Source organism: Saccostrea echinata, unplaced genomic scaffold, assembly GCF_033153115.1.
Source record: "Saccostrea echinata isolate AGI-Se365-2 ecotype Australia unplaced genomic scaffold, CSIRO_AGI_Sech_v1 ptg000009l, whole genome shotgun sequence".
In the NCBI taxonomy this organism is placed as follows: Eukaryota; Metazoa; Mollusca; class Bivalvia; order Ostreida; family Ostreidae; genus Saccostrea; species Saccostrea echinata.
In genome coordinates this window covers 33,521,878-33,540,224 of record NW_026889758.1, presented here as the reverse complement: position 1 = coordinate 33,540,224, position 18,347 = coordinate 33,521,878, and the positions used below count along the sequence as shown (strand labels likewise).

The 18,347-nt window shown below is 33.4% G+C and overlaps 1 protein-coding gene across 2 annotated transcripts in view; it reads left to right on the top strand.

Moving 5' to 3' along the window:
* Positions 1-4,456: 4,456 nt before the first annotated feature.
* LOC133182240 (DENN domain-containing protein 4C-like) overlaps positions 4,457-18,347 on the top strand; it is a 45,165-nt gene continuing 31,274 nt past the window's right edge. Inside the window, exons 1-18 of one of the 2 annotated variants that reach the window (XM_061317002.1) lie at positions 4,457-4,522; positions 6,582-6,880; positions 8,546-8,735; positions 8,849-8,905; positions 9,203-9,272; positions 9,397-9,566; positions 10,224-10,468; positions 11,903-11,969; positions 12,871-12,926; positions 13,126-13,270; positions 13,396-13,489; positions 13,937-14,018; positions 14,175-14,217; positions 14,409-14,549; positions 16,085-16,111; positions 16,771-16,912; positions 17,286-17,431; positions 18,217-18,272. In XM_061317002.1, the coding sequence (XP_061172986.1) occupies positions 6,585-6,880; positions 8,546-8,735; positions 8,849-8,905; positions 9,203-9,272; positions 9,397-9,566; positions 10,224-10,468; positions 11,903-11,969; positions 12,871-12,926; positions 13,126-13,270; positions 13,396-13,489; positions 13,937-14,018; positions 14,175-14,217; positions 14,409-14,549; positions 16,085-16,111; positions 16,771-16,912; positions 17,286-17,431; positions 18,217-18,272 (2,027 nt within the window). In that variant the 5' untranslated portion in view covers positions 4,457-4,522; positions 6,582-6,584. Of the gene's footprint in view, positions 4,523-6,581; positions 6,881-8,545; positions 8,736-8,848; positions 8,906-9,202; positions 9,273-9,396; positions 9,567-10,223; positions 10,469-10,537; positions 10,602-11,902; positions 11,970-12,870; positions 12,927-13,125; positions 13,271-13,395; positions 13,490-13,936; positions 14,019-14,174; positions 14,218-14,408; positions 14,550-16,084; positions 16,112-16,770; positions 16,913-17,285; positions 17,432-18,216; positions 18,273-18,347 lie in introns of those variants that run through there. The other variant, XM_061317003.1, reaches the window with a different exon arrangement.

Here is an 18,347-nt window from a genome sequence, read left to right as displayed (position 1 = left end):
GAAGATGTAGATTTGCATTTTAACATGTTTAAATAACAAATTAACATAACTCAATACCTTCTTGTTAATTAATCTTAGAAAAATTATTTTTTAAAATACACTTTTTATTTCTGTCGATGACGCAATCTGTGCATACCTGGTAAGAATCGTGATCACGTGACAAAAACAATCCTGTCTTTTGTCAGCACCGTATGTCAAGGGTTTATGAGGAGAGTAGCGTATCAGAAACCCTTGGCTAGCGAAGATGAGATAAGTTATGCTACAGGGTTCTTTATTTATGATGCCATAAAAAATTAGTTTATTGAAGTATTTAAGATTTTCCAGATTTTAACTCTGGACTTAATCTGCTTTCTAACTATATAAGTAAATTTATTTATATATAGCCCCATTGCTGTATTAGCAAATCCGTCGTTACCCTTTTATGCTGCACAGCAATGCAGTTACTTATATAAGTAAATCTGAATGTACATGCTATTAAAATCTGAAGTATTTCTCAATGCTTTCATTAAAGAATAAATTTGTGAGTACTGTAAAAAATGTCATTGGAATCATTTGAATATAGATGGAGTTGGCTTGCTTGTAGTGCCACATTTGTTATTGACTTATTTTGTATTCTATTAGTATTATGGTCCATTTTTAGCTCACCTAAGCCAAAGGCTCAAGTGAGCTTTTCTGATCAAAATAAGTTCATTGTCTGTCCTTGGTGTTGGCAATGTGGCTGTTGTCATTGTTGACTTGAACTTTTCACATTTTCATCTTCTGGGAATCTCCAGAACCACTGGGCCAATTTCAACCAAACTTAATTGGCACAGAGTATCCTTGGGTGAAGGGGATTGAAATTTGTTCAAACGAAGGGTCACACCCTCTTCCAAGGGGAGATAATTGCAAAATAATGAAAAATAGATGGGATCATTGAAATATCTTCTTCTCAAGAACTACTGGGTCAGAAAAGATGAAGCTTACTTTAAAGCTTCCTTAAATAGTGTAGATTCCAGTTTGTTCAAATCGTGACCCTAGGAGAAGGGTGGAGCTACTATAGGCAATCAAAGTTTTACATTGGAAAATATAGGAAAATTCTTTAAGAAATATTCTTCTCAAGAACAGGAAAACCATGATCAGTCATATTTATATTGATTTTTCCACAAGTAGTGTATATTCAATTTTTTTTTCAAATCATGACCCCCCATGGCCCATGGGTAGGGTGGGGTCACAATGGAGGATCACCGTTTTGCATAAGAATACATGGGAACATTCTTTAAAAATCTTCTCAAGAACAGGAAAGCCATGATTAGTCATATTTATATGAAAGCACCCTCAGGTAGTGTAGATTCAAGTTTGTTCAAGTCATGAACCTTAGGGGTAGGTTGGGGCTACAATGGGTGATCAAAGTCTTACATAGGAATATATAGAAAAAAGACTGCTGATGAAAATCAAGAAAGGCCATTGTTATTCAGGTGAGCATTGTGTCCTGTGGGTCTCTCATTTTAACATCCCAATGCCCCGTTATGTTGCCCTTAGTTCCCTCTCTACTGTCGGTCGGTCTGTATACCTTTCACAGCTCTCACCATGAATGCTCAGTCATTTTTCAATCTGCAACAAGTTTAACAGACTCGAATCAGGTTTTGACATGACTGATTACAATATACAGCACATACATGTGTATTTCCTGAATTTCTACATATATAATGACAGCGGTATTAGGATTACACTTGAGAACATCATAGTATCATTCATGTTGCAATAGGAGGTACTCTACTAGTGAGTGTTGAGAAGGTGAACATGGTCGTTATATTCCATTGATGTGAAGTTTATGATGCTAGAGTAATCTTCCTTTTCTGAGCTGTCTCTTCCTTATCCACTATCTTCCTGACACATTTTCAAACCACTCCAGTGTCCCAGATTCATTCAGCCTTGTGTTCTGTCATGTCTGTGTGGATGTTAACTGTATCTGTCATAGATAGTAAGTTTGCCTACCTGTACCAATGTGTATATTGTGTACTATTATCATTTTAAAGATTCTCTTGAGAAAACTTTTCTTGTGATATGTAAATTGCAGATACACAGTGTAGAATTTTTAATTTTTATAAAATGTAGTAAAAGAGTCTGTATGCATATTTTACAATATTTTAAATTGTTTGTCAAAATAACTCATTTCAAACTGTGTTTTTAGAGTTTAATATTATACATGTATGACATCAAATGAAAGCTAGCGTACCTTTTTTATTTGATGTGTAATTTCTAAAGTAAAATAATGTTAATTTGATTCTTTTTAACAGTTCCAGTTTCAAGTAAATTATGACATTCAGAGAGTTGTCATTTTTGTACCTTAAGCCACATGCATGGATCTAGAGAAGGGTCAGTCCCCGTCCCCCCCCCCCCCTCCCCCCCCCCCCCAAGCATTTTCAGAGATATTAAATTTATAAGTTGGTATTAAGGAGAATGGTATACATAAAGTGAAGGAAGTTGCTTAACAACCAATACCCCAATAGGTTTTTCAGGTTTGGAGAATGTGGGTTTTTTTCTTTTGTTTTGTTTTTTTTGGCTTGTCAAAAAAATTTGGGATAGGTATATTAAGGATGGAATCCCCCCACCCTCCACCCACCCCTGGAAAAAATTCTGGGATTTGCAATGAAACATGTGTATTGTTTAGATTTAACTCTGTGTATACAGTTGTTTTTTCAGTTCTCCAAGTGGTATGATAAATGCTTTGATCAAGCTATAACATTTTCATTAATTGAACCTATGTAATAACTGATTAACATTCAATAGAGAAAAACCCTAACTATGTTTATTTAATATCCTGGACTTACTCGACTTGTTCATCTTTTTCCATGATTAGTTTACAGGATATTAAATTAATTCTGGCAAGTTTTATATAAATCAAGTACTTGTCACCATCATATCAATTTTGTCCATAAAACAGTATGATAGTTTTGGGCATTATAAAATAAGGGAAGGGTATATCATCATGTACATTTGTAACTGACTGCATTATGGAAAGGGATTAAAGTGTTGAATAGTGTTATCACAAACACTGTAAGCTTATTGTTAATTTACTGTAAAATTATAAGGGCATCCATCCTGTTGTACATAGGTACAGAGTTCATCATGTGTACTTCTTCCTTGACTGCTAACACCACAGCTTCTTGAATCTAGGATTTATAAGCTTAGTATCATTACATGGCTAGTACATGTAATACAATCAATAGAAGTGGTGAGGCTCTTTATTATTGAGGGTTTGTTGTTGTTGTTATTTACTGGCCATTCAGTGTTCTGTATGACTCACACTAGCATGATACATATAGTGTTCAGAAGTCAAGGACACTCCATGTGATTTAATCTACAGGATAAGATATTTTTTTTAAATGTCTGAAGTTTGACAGTTACCTCCCTTGTATTCAGGTGATCAATGGATGTTAGGCATCTAACCATGTAATCATGACATTTGCAGGATATTGCATTCAAGCATAGGGCTCTATTATGCATCAGATAAATTGATTTTAAGAATATATTACTGTGTATTTGCAGGAAAAACACAGAGATCATGTTTTCTTAATTACATAACATCAATTACAGATGTTGGAGTAATTATTCTGAGTCACTTGGATGCATCAAACAAAAACAATGTTAATGGAGTGCACATTCATTCTGATAATACATGTATATCTGTACCTGTATATTTACTCTATGGAGAAGTGACAATAATGACCTAAATTTAGTTTTCTTCTCCAAAAATGAATATATTTATTTTGCTTCTTTTTAATCTGAGATTTCCTCTGACTCTTACCCCTGCTTTTATATTTTGATATGGGGGTGAGATCTCCCCCGCACAAGTAAAGGCAGGAATCAATGGATTCTTTAGATAGTGTATGATACATGTATAGAGGGAGGATGAGAAATATGGTCTACTGTAAACCAACTTTTATTCGCGTGCGAGAAATTTTCGCGAGGTTCGCGAGAGCCTCGTCATCGCGAATATTTCTCGCCGCGAACCGGTCCTTACAGTCTGTCTTTCTATTAACAACAGATCCAAAAAAAGGCTTGATCGTGAAAATTAATTGTCGCGAACTAGTTTACCCCCGGGAAATCGCGAAATAAAGTCGTCGCGAATAAAAGTTGGTTTACAGTATTTTGTAAATTTAAGTGAGTGACAAGAGATTTCATTATGTTCTTAAGGAGAATTCCTATTGCAAGTGTCTCTCTTTAAGACATCAGAATTTGTTGTGATTGCTGTTACATATTTTAAGATTTCACCTGCCAAGGTAGTAATGTAGTTATTTGTGAACATCTGTATTAAGCATGGTAAGATAATGAATCATGAGAAGAATGTTTTTCAGAATTAGTAAATATGTACACATATTAGTATTTTTATTTTCATTATTTATATATCTTCAGGGTTACATGGTCTTAATTCTCCAATAGCCAAGATGTTGACCTGACAAAAGAATAATTATGGAGTAAAGACCTTTGTGAAGACCCTGCAGCCACTTCTATAGAGGCTGCAATAACCAAACGAATCTGGGTGTGTATTCACTTTTCCGATAGAATACAGTAATATATAGAAAGATCGAGAACTTGTTTTGTGTTATTCTTGAAGTACATTTACCTTTATTTGTATGTGTATAGAACATTTATACCTGTGATTTTATATTTACATAACATGTACCTGTATTTTATCTGTACATATACCTGTTGGAATATGGTCAATGTGCCATGGTTATATATATTTTTTATTGATAAGTTGTTCATACAAAGTGATGATAAAAGTATTAATAGAAATTAATTTTTCAAATCATGGAGCTAGGAGTAAGTAATTAAGAAACATGAAAAAGAAAAAAAAAATTTAGAAGCTGCATTTCCTTCCATGTATCCTTTTTTCACCTTTTAAAAATTAACTGAAAATATGAGAAGTAATTTTAAAGTACATTTTCATTTGTTTCAATTGGTAAAAAATAATTAATAAAGAAAAAGAAATATGCAGCAATAAGCATGATAAGGAAGTGAAAAAAGATTCAGCTTTGAAAATAAACTGTAAAAGATCTAAACATAGTATTTCAAATTGCCACAATCAGTCGATAGTTGATAGTTTAATGTTTGAACTTTTATTTACATGTGCTTTTAAATTGGTGCATGCACTTTTTTTTAACTAAAGGTAGGCATGAGCTGGCTAAAAATTACCTGTGTTATCCTCCAAAATTGGAGGATAAGCTATCTAACAATGCATTATGATTTACCATAAATGGTAAAGATTTGGCTGCCTAATTTAATTTTGTCTATCCTCCAAAAACGGAGGCCGTCTAGATCTGCTAAAGCTAGGGTACATGTATGTGTGTAGTTTATGAGTACTGGTGGTACTTAGAAATTTTGTGCACTACATCAAAGTGTGACCACACGTGTGATCAAGTTGTCTGACCTTTCACATAGTTTTCTGTACTAAATTTCATACATTTTGTTAAAAAAAATACTAGGTACATGTACTAATATTGTGTAGTCTACAATGCATCTGTTTGATCATGTTGTGAAATGTACAATATAAAGGCAGTACATGTATTTTGTAATATTACTCAATTTTCAAGCACATTTTATCATATTCATATGTAGGTATTTTTATTATTGTGCATTGATATCTTGTTGATATGTAGGTATTAAACAATATTTTAAAACATCTGTGACTTAAGGTAATATATATCTTTTACAAGTATTTCAAATGAAGTTTTTCAGAAGCACCATGTAAATATGTAGTAGTATTATACACATACCATGAATGCAGTAATGATAAACTTTCATTTTACTTGTACAGTTGGTGGTATGATAAAGAAAAAAATAAATATATTAGAATTAGTCTGGGCAAAGTAAATTCTATGTTTATTGTCACCCGCATGCATAGGTATTGGAGAAATTGGCACTTTGAAAAAACACACAAATTGATAATTTTAAAGTTTGTATTCCAGTTTTTTTTTTCTTTTTGCAGCTAAAAACTGCATTCCATAGGAATAGACAACATTTGGGTCCTGTATGAAGTGAATTTGAGATGAGTCTATCATTTATACTGACAGATTAATAAAAAAAAAAAAAAGATTTTTAAACAATAAGCCTACATGATGCACAAATATTTACAGTATTTCGATTCATGTAATTGAGTAAATACTCATTTGTTTGAAATTTTCTTTTTTATATTTTTTTTTCTCCCTCCCTTTTAGGTTTTGAAGTTTTTAGGTGACTTTAAACATAGAATTAATTTCAGCCAGCCCTATGATAATTGCGGTGTTAAGAAGGTTTGTTTTATAATTGTGTAATGTTCATGATGCAAAAAACAACAAATTAGTATCCCTACACAAGGAAATCAGAGTATTGTTCATCTTTTTTGAAAAGTTTCTTTGTAAGCATTTCCAAAATCTAAATAAATTGTAAATTGTAGGTTTGATATAAAACTTGAATTGTTAATGTATAGATCTACACTGCACTAAGGTGAAGCTTGCAGTCTCCAAACAATCTTTACCGAGATTTTTGAATCACTGTCAGTCTGTCATCACCTTTTAGAATTAGTAATTTTAAATTGATGGGTAGTAACCTATTTGTAGGTAATGGACGACAGAAGGGTAGCAGACTATTTTGTTGTGGCAGGGTTACCTGACAACCCTCTTCCCCTAGAGGAGTTCTCAAACGAGGCAGCCATCAAACCAACCTATAAACAGGACCCCATCACTGACATTGCCGTAATTGACAAGACCCTAGGAGAGAAGGTCCCCAAAGGATATACATGTATAGAGAGAACACAGGCCAATTTCCTGGCTGATCTAAATCATGGGAGTATCAGGTGTCATGAGATGTTTCTGTGTTACAGGCGAGGGAGAGATAAGCCACCGCTTACTGATGTGGGGTAAGGCAATCTCACTTATTGATGTGGGTTGAGCCATCTCATTACGTAAGCAATCTTAGTAACTGATATGGGGTAAGGCAATCTCACTTAATGATGTGGGGTAGAGCAATCTCATTACTGTAAGCAATCTCAGTAACTGATATGGGGTAAGGCAATCTTACTGATGTGGGATAAAGCAATCTGACTTATTGATAAGGGGCTAGGCAATCTCATTTGTATGGGAATGGCAATCTCAGTGATGGTTGGGTAAGGCGATCTCACTTACTGATGTTAGGTAAAGCAATCTCACTTTCCAATGTGGAATAAGGCAGGCTTTCTTAATGATGGTGGGGTAAGGCAATCTCTCTGATGTATGGTAAGGTAATCTCACTTGCTGATATTGGTTAAGGCAATCTTATTACTAATGTGGGGTAAAACAATATCACTGATGTGGAATAATGCAATCTGACTTAATGATTTGAGATAAGGCAATCCCATTTATGTGGGAAAGGCTATCTCACTTACTGATGCTGAGTAAGGCAATCCTATGCACTGATTTTGGGTAAGGTAATCTTGTCTACTCATGCTGGGTAAGGCAGTGTGACTCACAGATATGGGTAGAGGCAATCTCATTTACTTATGTAGGGAAAGGTAATCTTTGGGGTAAGATAATCTTACTGATGTGGAATAAGGGAATTTTATTTACTGATATGGGGTTAGGCAATCTCACTGATACAGGGTGATGCAATCTTGCTTACTGATTTGGGGTAACACAGTCTCACTAATGTGGGGTAAGACAATCTTGCTTACTGATGTCGGGTAAGGCAATATTACTAATGTGGGGTAAGACAATCTTGCTTACTGATTCGGGGTAAGGCAGTCTTCCTTACTGATTTGGGATAAGGCAATCTTGCTTACTGATTTGGGGTAAGGCAGTCTCACTGATATTTGATAAGGCGATCTCACTTACTGATGTGGGGTTAGGCAGTCTCACTTATTGATATGGGGTAAGGCAATCTCACTAATGTGGGGTAAGACAATCTTGCTTACTGATGTGGAGTAAGGCAGTTTCACTTACTGATGTGGGGTAAGGCAATCTCACTTACTGATGTAGGATGAAATAATCTTACTAATATGGGGGAAGACAATCTTGCTTACTGATGTGGGGTATCTCACTTACTGATGTGGGGTAAGGCAATCTCTTTTACTGATGTAGGGTGAGACAATCTCACTTACTGATGTGGGATTAGGCAATCTCACTTACTGATCTGGGGTAAGACAATCTTGCTTGCTGATATTGGATAAGGCAGTCTTGCCTACTTTTGTTGGGTAAGGCAATCTCATAGACATTGGGTAAGACAATCTTATTAGTAGATTGTGGTATGGGGTATTCATGCAACATCTCAAAAAGTAAATTTGTCAAGTATATACTTGTGCAAGTTTGTAGAAGTGAAACATGTTTCTTATTTGAAATTACTGTGTAGTTTTTTCTCTCCAAAAATTTATAAATATTAAGTATGAATACTAGAGGATAATTATGAGTATTAGATTAATTAATTCTGAAATGTAATAGATTTTGTATAAGTCTTTTTTTAAAAACCATTTCATATACTCCTCTCTACATATTTTGAGATTCTGATCTTTTGGCATGAGAAAATATGATGGGATGATTTTATATTGCATTAGAGTGCTTTATGAAGGAAAGGAAAGACTGATGTCAGAATGTGAAATCGTCCACACCACCCCCTGGGGAAGTCCCGCTAATGTGAATAATGGCAGTAATGGGAGGATCTATATCACGTATCGTCGAGCTCGAGAAACGGCAGCCAGTGATACCCTGGCTGTAGTAGATGTTGTCATTATATTACAAAACAAGGTATTGTGTGAACTCTTAATCATCCTGGTATTTGAGTTTTGTAGATTCAGGGAGAACGAAAAACATCATCAAGATGATTTCTCTGACTTGTTACATGTAATTATCTTTTTCAGAATGAAGTTGCTCCACATGCCTATCACAAAATAGAGAAAAATCTGAACAGAGGAATGGTAAGACGTCTTATAAATGATGAGTAGTGCATAAAGCTTTATTGTTTGGTGTACTGTTTTTTTTAAAGTTGTTTTATTTTTTAATTTTCAACCATCTATAAGTTATTGGTAGCATTGACTGTTGTTGGATATTTCAGTCTACACCTAATCCAAGGCTTGTAAAACACTAGATTGACATTGTTTAAAGATTTTTCTTTTTCAAAATCATTTGTAATGAGGTCTTTTTCAAAAATTGGGATTTCTGACAGTTTGAAGTTTGGTACACTGATGTTAATGTTCAGTTGTTTCTCTTGACAGGTGGGATCAGATGTTTTTGTGTGCTACAAAAAGGCCATGGTTAAGGCAGATATCCTTGCCTACAAACCTGGTTGGTGCTCATTCCTATAATGTATCTTTTCAGTACTGTGAAATCTATTTTTAGTTAATATGTAGGGTTAAAATTTTAATGGTTACTTGTATGAATTAATAAAATTGAAGTTTAAATATTGTAGGCTTAATACAGAGGTACCCTGAAGAAGATTATGAGAATTTTCCATTGCCCCCTGAGGTGCCTCAGTTTTGTCTCCCCATGGGAGCCTCAATAGAATGTTGGTCAGCCAAAGCACAGCATCCTCTGCCAGTCTTCTCTACATTTGTTTTAACATTATCAAATAATGAAAAGGTGCTGCTGTCTTTCTTTAAAAATTATGTTTAATGTGTCTTTTAATACTATTTCAATATATATTTTACATACCAGGTACACATATATGCATCCATTTGTATTTTAAGGATGTACAACACATCAACCCCCAAAAATTCCTGTCTTTTAATTTTTCTTTATTTTTGTATATTTTATACATGACTATATCTTCTATGTGTATGCACATTTTGGACAAAATCATTCAAGTCATATTTGGACAGGAAGTTCCAAAAGTTAAACCCCTTTGGCTGTTCATGAGGAAAAGAAATTTCAATCGACTAGCTATAAATTCTTTGATTTTAAAAAAAGTTGAGTTAGTCTGGCTTTCATATTTCATTGACTCATTCATTTGACCACTAAACACACAAAGTAATTTTGTTGAGGTACACATTTATACATATATGAGGTACACATATATACTGTTCGTTCTATTAAAATTTATCTCATAAGTCATATTCACCTGAATTCAATTTTCTTTTAATTAGGGTGGCAATTTTCAGTTAAAGATTAAGATTTCTTAGCAATTTTAAAATTTATTGATTCACTTCTTGAAATAAATGTTACATTAATTTAAGTCAGATCTCCTTTTACAAATAAGTAAGAAATATACCTTTTATCATGCATGTATTTATTTTTCAGGTTTATGGAGCAGCAGTGACATTTTATGAGGAGTTTGAAGAAGAGAAACTGACTGATTTACAAATGAGACATTTAGGATTAAAAAACAAACACATAAGAGAACAATACAGAATACTGAAAACTGTACATTCCAATAAAAGTATCTGTCTGCTCTCTCACTGGCCATTTTTTGATGCATTTAGGAAGTTTTTGACATACCTATATAGGATATCTATAACAGGACCACATCCTGTACCTATTGAAAGGTAGGTACCTTAAACAAACTCTACAGATAATGCATTTCTCCCCCCCCCCCCCCCCCCCTCCACCATTTAGGAAGTTTTTGACATACCTATATAGGATATCTATAACAGGACCACATCCTGTACCTATTGAAAGGTAGGTACCTTAAACAAACTCTACAGACAATGCATTTCTTCTCTCCCCCTCCCCATTTTAGAAGTTTTTTGACATACCTATATAGGATACATGTATCTATAACAGGACCACATCCTGTACCTATTGAGAGGTGGTGATTTCACTGCTGATTGTTAAATTGTTTGGATTTTAAATTGATTTGTAAAAATCATTCTCAAAGAATCGATATGATATGTATAAGCTGAACTGTGGTGGGATGCAGATTCTTTTATGGAAATGAATTTGTACACAGATATACCAGAAATATAATAGTATATTAATCCATACTGAATCCTCTGAAGATGACAGATATGTTTTAATCTCAATCACTGTTAAATCAAATTCAGAGGATATCATTACCTGCATATTGTATTTTTCAAATGTGTGTATATATACCCAGTTATTATGAAATTATACATACTAATGTTACTCTGTTATGACAGTGGTAAGACAAGGTATATAGGTCTAGATTAGAAGTTGACTTTCTTTGCACTGTCTTACTATAACTTGTCTGACCATAAAGGACAAGATAGGCTAAGACCCTTTTTGGCCCCTGGTTTGCATTGTCTTTTAGAATGATGCAACAGTTTATCAATAAAAACCTGTTGTCACCCCTGCCAAAAAATGGGTATTGGTTCTAGGTTATGGGATACACAGAGGTCACAGGAAGGTCAGAAAATATGTCAATTTCCGAATTTTCTCATTTTTATGCAATTTTCATCGATTTTACAGCACATTTTGTTTGAGAAAACATAGAGCACAACCTTGCCTATCTACCAAATTTATATATTTCATACACTAGTATCAGATGCATCTTATATATAAAAATCTCAGAAAGGCAAGCTTGTGCTCTATGTTTTCCGAAGTGAAATGTAACTCAAATTTGAAAAAATTCCACCAGAATTGAGGAAATTCGGGAAAATGCCCTACTTCTGCCCCCTCTTGTGGCCTCCGTGTAAGCTTTGAATCAAAATTAATGCTGGTTTTAAAACAAGCATCGTTTTAAGTTCTTAACTACACACTATCACAATTTTAACTGTGTTTTGATTTTTACATCAAATAAGGGGCCAGATTCGGCCGTTACCATGCCTTGTCCTTTTCAGCTTTAAAGACTAAGAAATTCTACTTTCAGTCTTAGTTAAATGTTCATTTCTTTCTGAGTCCATAGAAAAATCATGATTTTATCTTTTTTCTTTTAAATAATCACATTCAAAACAAACATTTTTCCTTGTTCCCTTCATGTATATGTGCATTATCTTCTAAGCATTTTGTTGTGATTGTAGGCATATATCTCATTTTATGTTTGATGTTCCGTACCCCTCACCTCAAAGGCCCAGAATTCTTGTCCAGGTACAGTAAGACTACATCATTTAGGAAGTGTTTGAATATATATTTTGCATGTAGTTTTAATTAGGGATGGCAATGGAGAAAAGCATGAAATATGCATCAGATATCTGAGACATTAAAAACTTTTCAGACCAAATGTTACACAAGTTCTCCCGGCAATAATCGGAACTTAAGTCTGAACTATCACTTAATTTCATTGTGTGTTTAATAATATAATTAAATTAATTACTACAAAGGATAGACTGGGTAAAATACACATCATAATCAGTGCTCAGTACTTAGTGGTGATGTAATTAGTATCATTAAAGAAATGCAGATCAATGACATGGTGTTTTAATGGAAGTAAACATTTTACAAACTGACCAATTACCCCCATCTCCATCTGGAGAGCCACAGTTACCTCTGAGTCAGCCTAAATAGATATGTGAAAATGTGTTCAGAGTTTTTTCCTTCTTTTTCTTATTGAATTTAAGGGAAATTGTGTTTAAATTTACACATATTTTTGCCCCTGGCAAACTGATTACGGATTGTCCAACCAATTACTGTAGATCACTTAATTTTTCACGACACCTTATTTTCACAAGATTGTTATTTGGTATTTTTAAGCGAGAGAAAATTTTCATGAATTTGGGTCATTGCTCTGTATAATCTTTTATAGTACTGATATACGCGAGATTGAAATTTTCGCAAACGGACAGTCTCATGTAATTCGTCTAAAGTTCTAGCTAAGAAAAAGTGGATATACAGTACCATCATTCTGACTGAGTAAGCCGTGAACTGATTACAAATTGCCATCCCTAGCTTTAATCTATTATTTTATCACAATTATTTTATAATTCTATACTGGTGTTTAAATATAGTCTATTCAGACCCACAGAAAATAGTACTTAGATTTTTTTTGCAGTTGAACCATGATGCCCTTTCTTTGTCAATGCCAGAGGATTCTCCATTGCCCCAGAGGTAATCCACACATAAAAAAATAACATACAATCATGTAAAAACCCATTATGTTAATGCACAACTTTTCTTGTACTATTTTATATATTTGATTTAACTTTACAACTTGCAATTGCTCTATGTACATCTTTGGAATAAAACAAGCTACTTGAGTTGTGATGATAATAATTACATTAGTCCATGTTGATTGACTCATTTACAGTGGGGCATCTTTTGTGACCCTGCTGAAGAATATGGGCCCAGAGAACTGTATGAGTCTGCTGTTGTACATTCTGCTGGAGTATAAGATTCTTATCCACTCCCTGAGGCCAGCCGTATTGACGGGGGTAGCTGAAGCTGTGGCGGGGGTAAGTGGCACAACAACACAGAGTCATTCACAAGGGTCAAAATCTTTGTTCTAAACCTGAATTATTTATGAAATCATGTGTTGTGTATTATGGAATTTTTTGTGAAGTGTTTTATGTTTTTTTAGATGATCTTTCCCCTACATTGGCAGTGTGCCTACATCCCTCTCTGTCCACTGGGATTGTCAGACATGTTATCTGCCCCTGTGCCATATATTGTAGGTAAGGTATGAAGAAAAGGTCTATTACTGATCAGTGATGCACCTTTAGGAGTCTGGTGTAGTAAATTCATAAAAATTGGTAAAGTTGTACAAATATATTATGACAAATCTAAGGCCCAATTTTTATGGATTGAGAACAAAAAAAGATAAAAACCCCATTCAGTGATATTGCCCAAAGCTATGAGTGTAAAAATGTGTGGATGACATTTTGGGTGGATTTTGTTTTAGAAAAAATTCTCAAAATTAGCTTTCCTGCAAAAATGTTATTTAAGTACCGTACATGTAAATGTAATATGTAATACATATGTTTTTACATAAAGTATCTTAATTTTAAATGTCTCTAGAACAAAAGATTATCACTGTAAAATGTTTACAGTTGTTTAGTTAATAACTAGCCAGACAAAATTACACAGAAGAAATTTTGATTTTTTAAATTTTTTTTTTACAGGGATTGACTCTAGGTATTTTGATCTATATGACCCTCCCCCAGATGTAGTGTGTGTGGACTTGGACACAATCACTATCAGTCTGTACGTCAAAGACTTTTACAATTGTGTGCAAATTGGGTAAACGTTAACATGATGCAGGCTGTAAAAAAAGAAGTACATGTATCTTAAAAATTTAAAAGAAATTTATTGTAGATATTCATGTTCGTTATAAGAATGAACTTTTCTCTCCCATTTTAGGCCTGATGATAAGAAGGGTGTTAATTACAGGAGTTTACCAAAGGTAATACCAACATAAAAAAATTTAATTCTCATACCCATATTTTTTGTACAAAGTATATCCAATATTAGCATAAATTGCATAGAAATAGAGAGTCCATTGAATTGTGTGTGTAACCTATAAAGGACTATGTGTAACACGTTTATACAGCAGGAGAATGAAATCTTTACCTAATTGTTTTCCCTCTTCAACAGAAGCCAGCGCGAGTTTTACAGGACACCCTCCACAAACTGTTTGATGAGCTGTCCACGAGGCAAGGTCTGGGACACAATATTGATGAAGTGAACCTGGAGATGGGCTCCATTGATACAGACTTCAAACGCAAGAGGAAAGAGGTAGAACTTGCGACTGATGATTTGAGTTTGTAAAATGATATTCCACTTGTTCTACTTGTGAATAATTTTGTTGCAATGTCATTCAGTGTCATAAAGTAGTTTTCATTTTATGCTTTGATATCTGTTGTATGTAGCTAACAAAATAGTGCACAACTTTTCTCAAGAAACTTCAACCTTTGTACATGTTGGGTCTTAACTAACTCAAAGCTGTAAAGTAGGTAGGGATACAAAATGCCTGTCATTACATGTACTCCACTGCAACATGATCTGAACATTTTCTGAACAAGTGACTATACTGAAAGATTTTTGAGAGGTCCATTGAGAATTGGCTAATTGTCCAACATTGACAAAACTTACCAGATTGTTGAGTGTAGAGATACATACTAACAATCAAACTTGAGTTACTTTTCTGCATTTGATCTTTGTTTTCCAGCAGAGTGACTTTGTTGACGTTTGCTTTTGGTTTTACTTTTGTTTTGAAAATTGAAATTGCATAATTTTTCAAAATTTGCATATGTTTAGGGCCCACATCATCAAAATATGGATGTCCTATTGAATGGGGAGGTTTGTGTATCTGTCACTTTCATGTGATGCAATAACTTCATTACATGTACCTTTCACCATACTGATTTCATGTATAGGATTGTTAGAGAAGACATGACAGTTTTAAGGTCCCATAGTTGAAGGTCAAGATCAAACATTACAATTATTACTGTTGCATATTTTTGTGATACAATAAGTATTTTTTATTTTAAGGATTTTAAACTTAAATAATTATTGAGTGGGTATAGAATATTTAGAGGAAGACAATAAAGATATTGCATCATTCGTCAAAGGTCAAGGACTGAGATTGAAATTATGATATGACCATTATGATGCAAAAACTTGGATACTGTATTTATTTTCGTGGGGTTTAATTTTCGTGGTTTGAGAAAACATATTGGTTTGTGGGGATTTAATTTCATGGTTGAAGAAGTGAAGTGTTGTCTTGATTACATTTAATACTTCATGGAGGACATGTATTCATGGTTCTCTTCAATCATTGAAATCGACAAAAGTTCTCCCCGCCCCCCTCCCCTCCCCAACTTACAGACATCTTTATAGTTGGAGAAAGGAAAAGACACAATCGCTTGGTTAAAGGTTAAAGTTGAGATTGTTGGAGTGATCATTGTGATAGGTCTCCACAAATAAGAGACCCCTTTATATTCTAAGGTAGTTGTTCTAAAGTCAGTGTCAAAAGATCTAATTATTTTTGGACCCTGTAGTATTTGTTAGTGTTGTAGTTAGCGGTAATTAAGTTACAAGGGAACATCCTATTTGTACACATAAATGTTATGTAAGTAAATCATAACTCAGTATACCATTTCAATTCTTTAAATGACATACATGTAAATTTTAAGAAAAACACTGCTGTTAATTTCTTTTTTTCTTTTTGGAGATGGGGGTATCATTTTAAAGTTTGTTCCAATATGTAGCTGTGAAAGGAAAAGAAAATAGATAAAATTAAATTCTAAAAAAAGTCTGTAAATTTCCAGGATCTTTCTGTGGTAATTGAAAAAAAGGTTTGTGATTTTAAATGTTCTAGAACTTTTAATTCCTCTAAACAATAACAATTTTTAATTCCTGTTATGCCATACTTTCCTTTAAAATGCATTTGGACATCATTTGGACAAGTCATTTAATTTTCTTTACACCTGGTGTGTTGTCATTTGTAAATTTAATGAGTACAGATGTATGTTTACTTTGAATTATTGCATGGTCTGGATCTTTCAGACAATCTTGGTCTTTCAGATGTTTTGATCCACAGTCAATGGGAGTGTTTCCCCTGTTTTTTAAATTATACTATATTTTTTTTTAATGAAAATTGATAATGCATCTGTTAAACAAGAGGAAAATTACTAAGTGAAATTTGCAATATAAAGATTTAAACACTAAGAAGCTTGAGTAAAATAAGTAATATAGCCTGCTAAATGGCTGTAATGCTTCCTTCTAAACAAGTCAACCAAGAATTAACTATATTCAAAACCTATCCCAGAATTTAGACATTTCTTATCCTGTAAAACTCTTTTGATGTAATTTTTATTTCAAGATAGAACTTTTAAACAACTAACATGCAAATCTCCTCGAAATCTGGCTGTATATATATACATATACTGGTACATGTAACTGTATACAGGGTAGGGTTTATAAAAATGATGTACTGATGTCTAATCCATTTCAGACTCTACTAGAGCTGTCCATCCAAGAGGCATTATTGAGATTTATGGCCTGTCTACTGAAGGGGTACAAAAACTTTCTAAAACCCATCACCAAAGCCCCTACAGAATCCACCACTGATCCCTCCTCACTGTTTGATATTCAGGGTAGGTTTACATTTATAATGACATGTCACTTGGATATGTATAGATTTCATTTCTTTATTAATCATATCTCCTTATTTCATTGTGATGCAGTTAAAATTAAATAGCTGCAATAATTATAGATATACGCTTGTTAAGTATTGTAAATATTGATATTTAAACTGTATGAGTTGGCAATTTAAAATAATGTACCGGTAATTGCAATGTTTATAAACAGGAGACATTCTCAGTAAAAATTTAAGTAAAATTTAAAGAAGAAATCTGTAGAAGTGTTTAGTATATAATAAGAAAATAATTTTATTGCCATTCTTATATGAAAATTTTTCACAGTCTAAGCAGTAATGAAAAGGATATATGCTTTGTTTTTTTTAACCAGGTTTCTTAAGAAGCAGGGACAAGGCAAATTTAAAGTTTTTTCAGCAACTGATAAAAACCCAAACATTTATCAGCTTTATATCAGAGAGATCATTTGTGTCAGACAAAGATGCCAGTATTGCATTCTTTGATGAATGCATGGAAAAGGTTTGTTGATATTTGTTGCTTTAAAAATCTTACACATCAAAATTTTGAATCAATTTTTACTCTGCATGCATGAACTGTATACCAGCTTTTCTTAAAGTGCCACTTAATTTGCAAGGTTGTTGAGGAAATGTATGTAAGAATTACTGTTTGTAGCCATAAACAAGTTTATCTTAATTCATATGTCTTGAAAGAAAAGACAACTTTAGACTGAAAAATCAGGAGAAATATAACAAAATTGCAAAAAAGAAATGGCCACAGGAAACTTGATTTACATTGTAGTATTTGTCTAGTATATTGAAACTTCTCTTTTGTTAAGTTCTGTGATACACCTTTCCTGCTTTAATCTTACTGTCATGCGATTGTGTTAAAAACATTATTCAATTCAGTTTACTACAGTTTTATCAGAATATTATTTAAGGAATGAATTTAATAGCTACCCAGGTTATACTGTATAACCTTGGTTGGGACAGTTTACGCTTTATAAACCATGAAGTGTTTTATAAAAAAGCGTAAACTGTTCCATCCCAGGTTATACCAGTATAACTTGGGTAGCTATTAAATTCATTCCTTATAATTTAATTTTCCATCATTAAATTTAAAAAATAAGGCAATATCTCCTTCAAAAATGTCTTGGAACTGTGTATATTTCAAATGTAACATCAAGCGGATTAATACATTTTTGATGTAAGGCATTGTGACATAGGCAACACAGGTATACAACACAAATTAATTTCTTATCCAATCAAATGATGCGTTACAAACAAAATTAAAATTCTGTTTTATAGGTAGATGAAACAAAGGATGAACCTAAGCTGATAGACATAGACGAGTCTCAGAACAGGTACTGTTTGCTGTACTACAATTTGATATCAAGTATACAGGAGCATACTTAATTATTGTTATTTTCTTTTTTTTG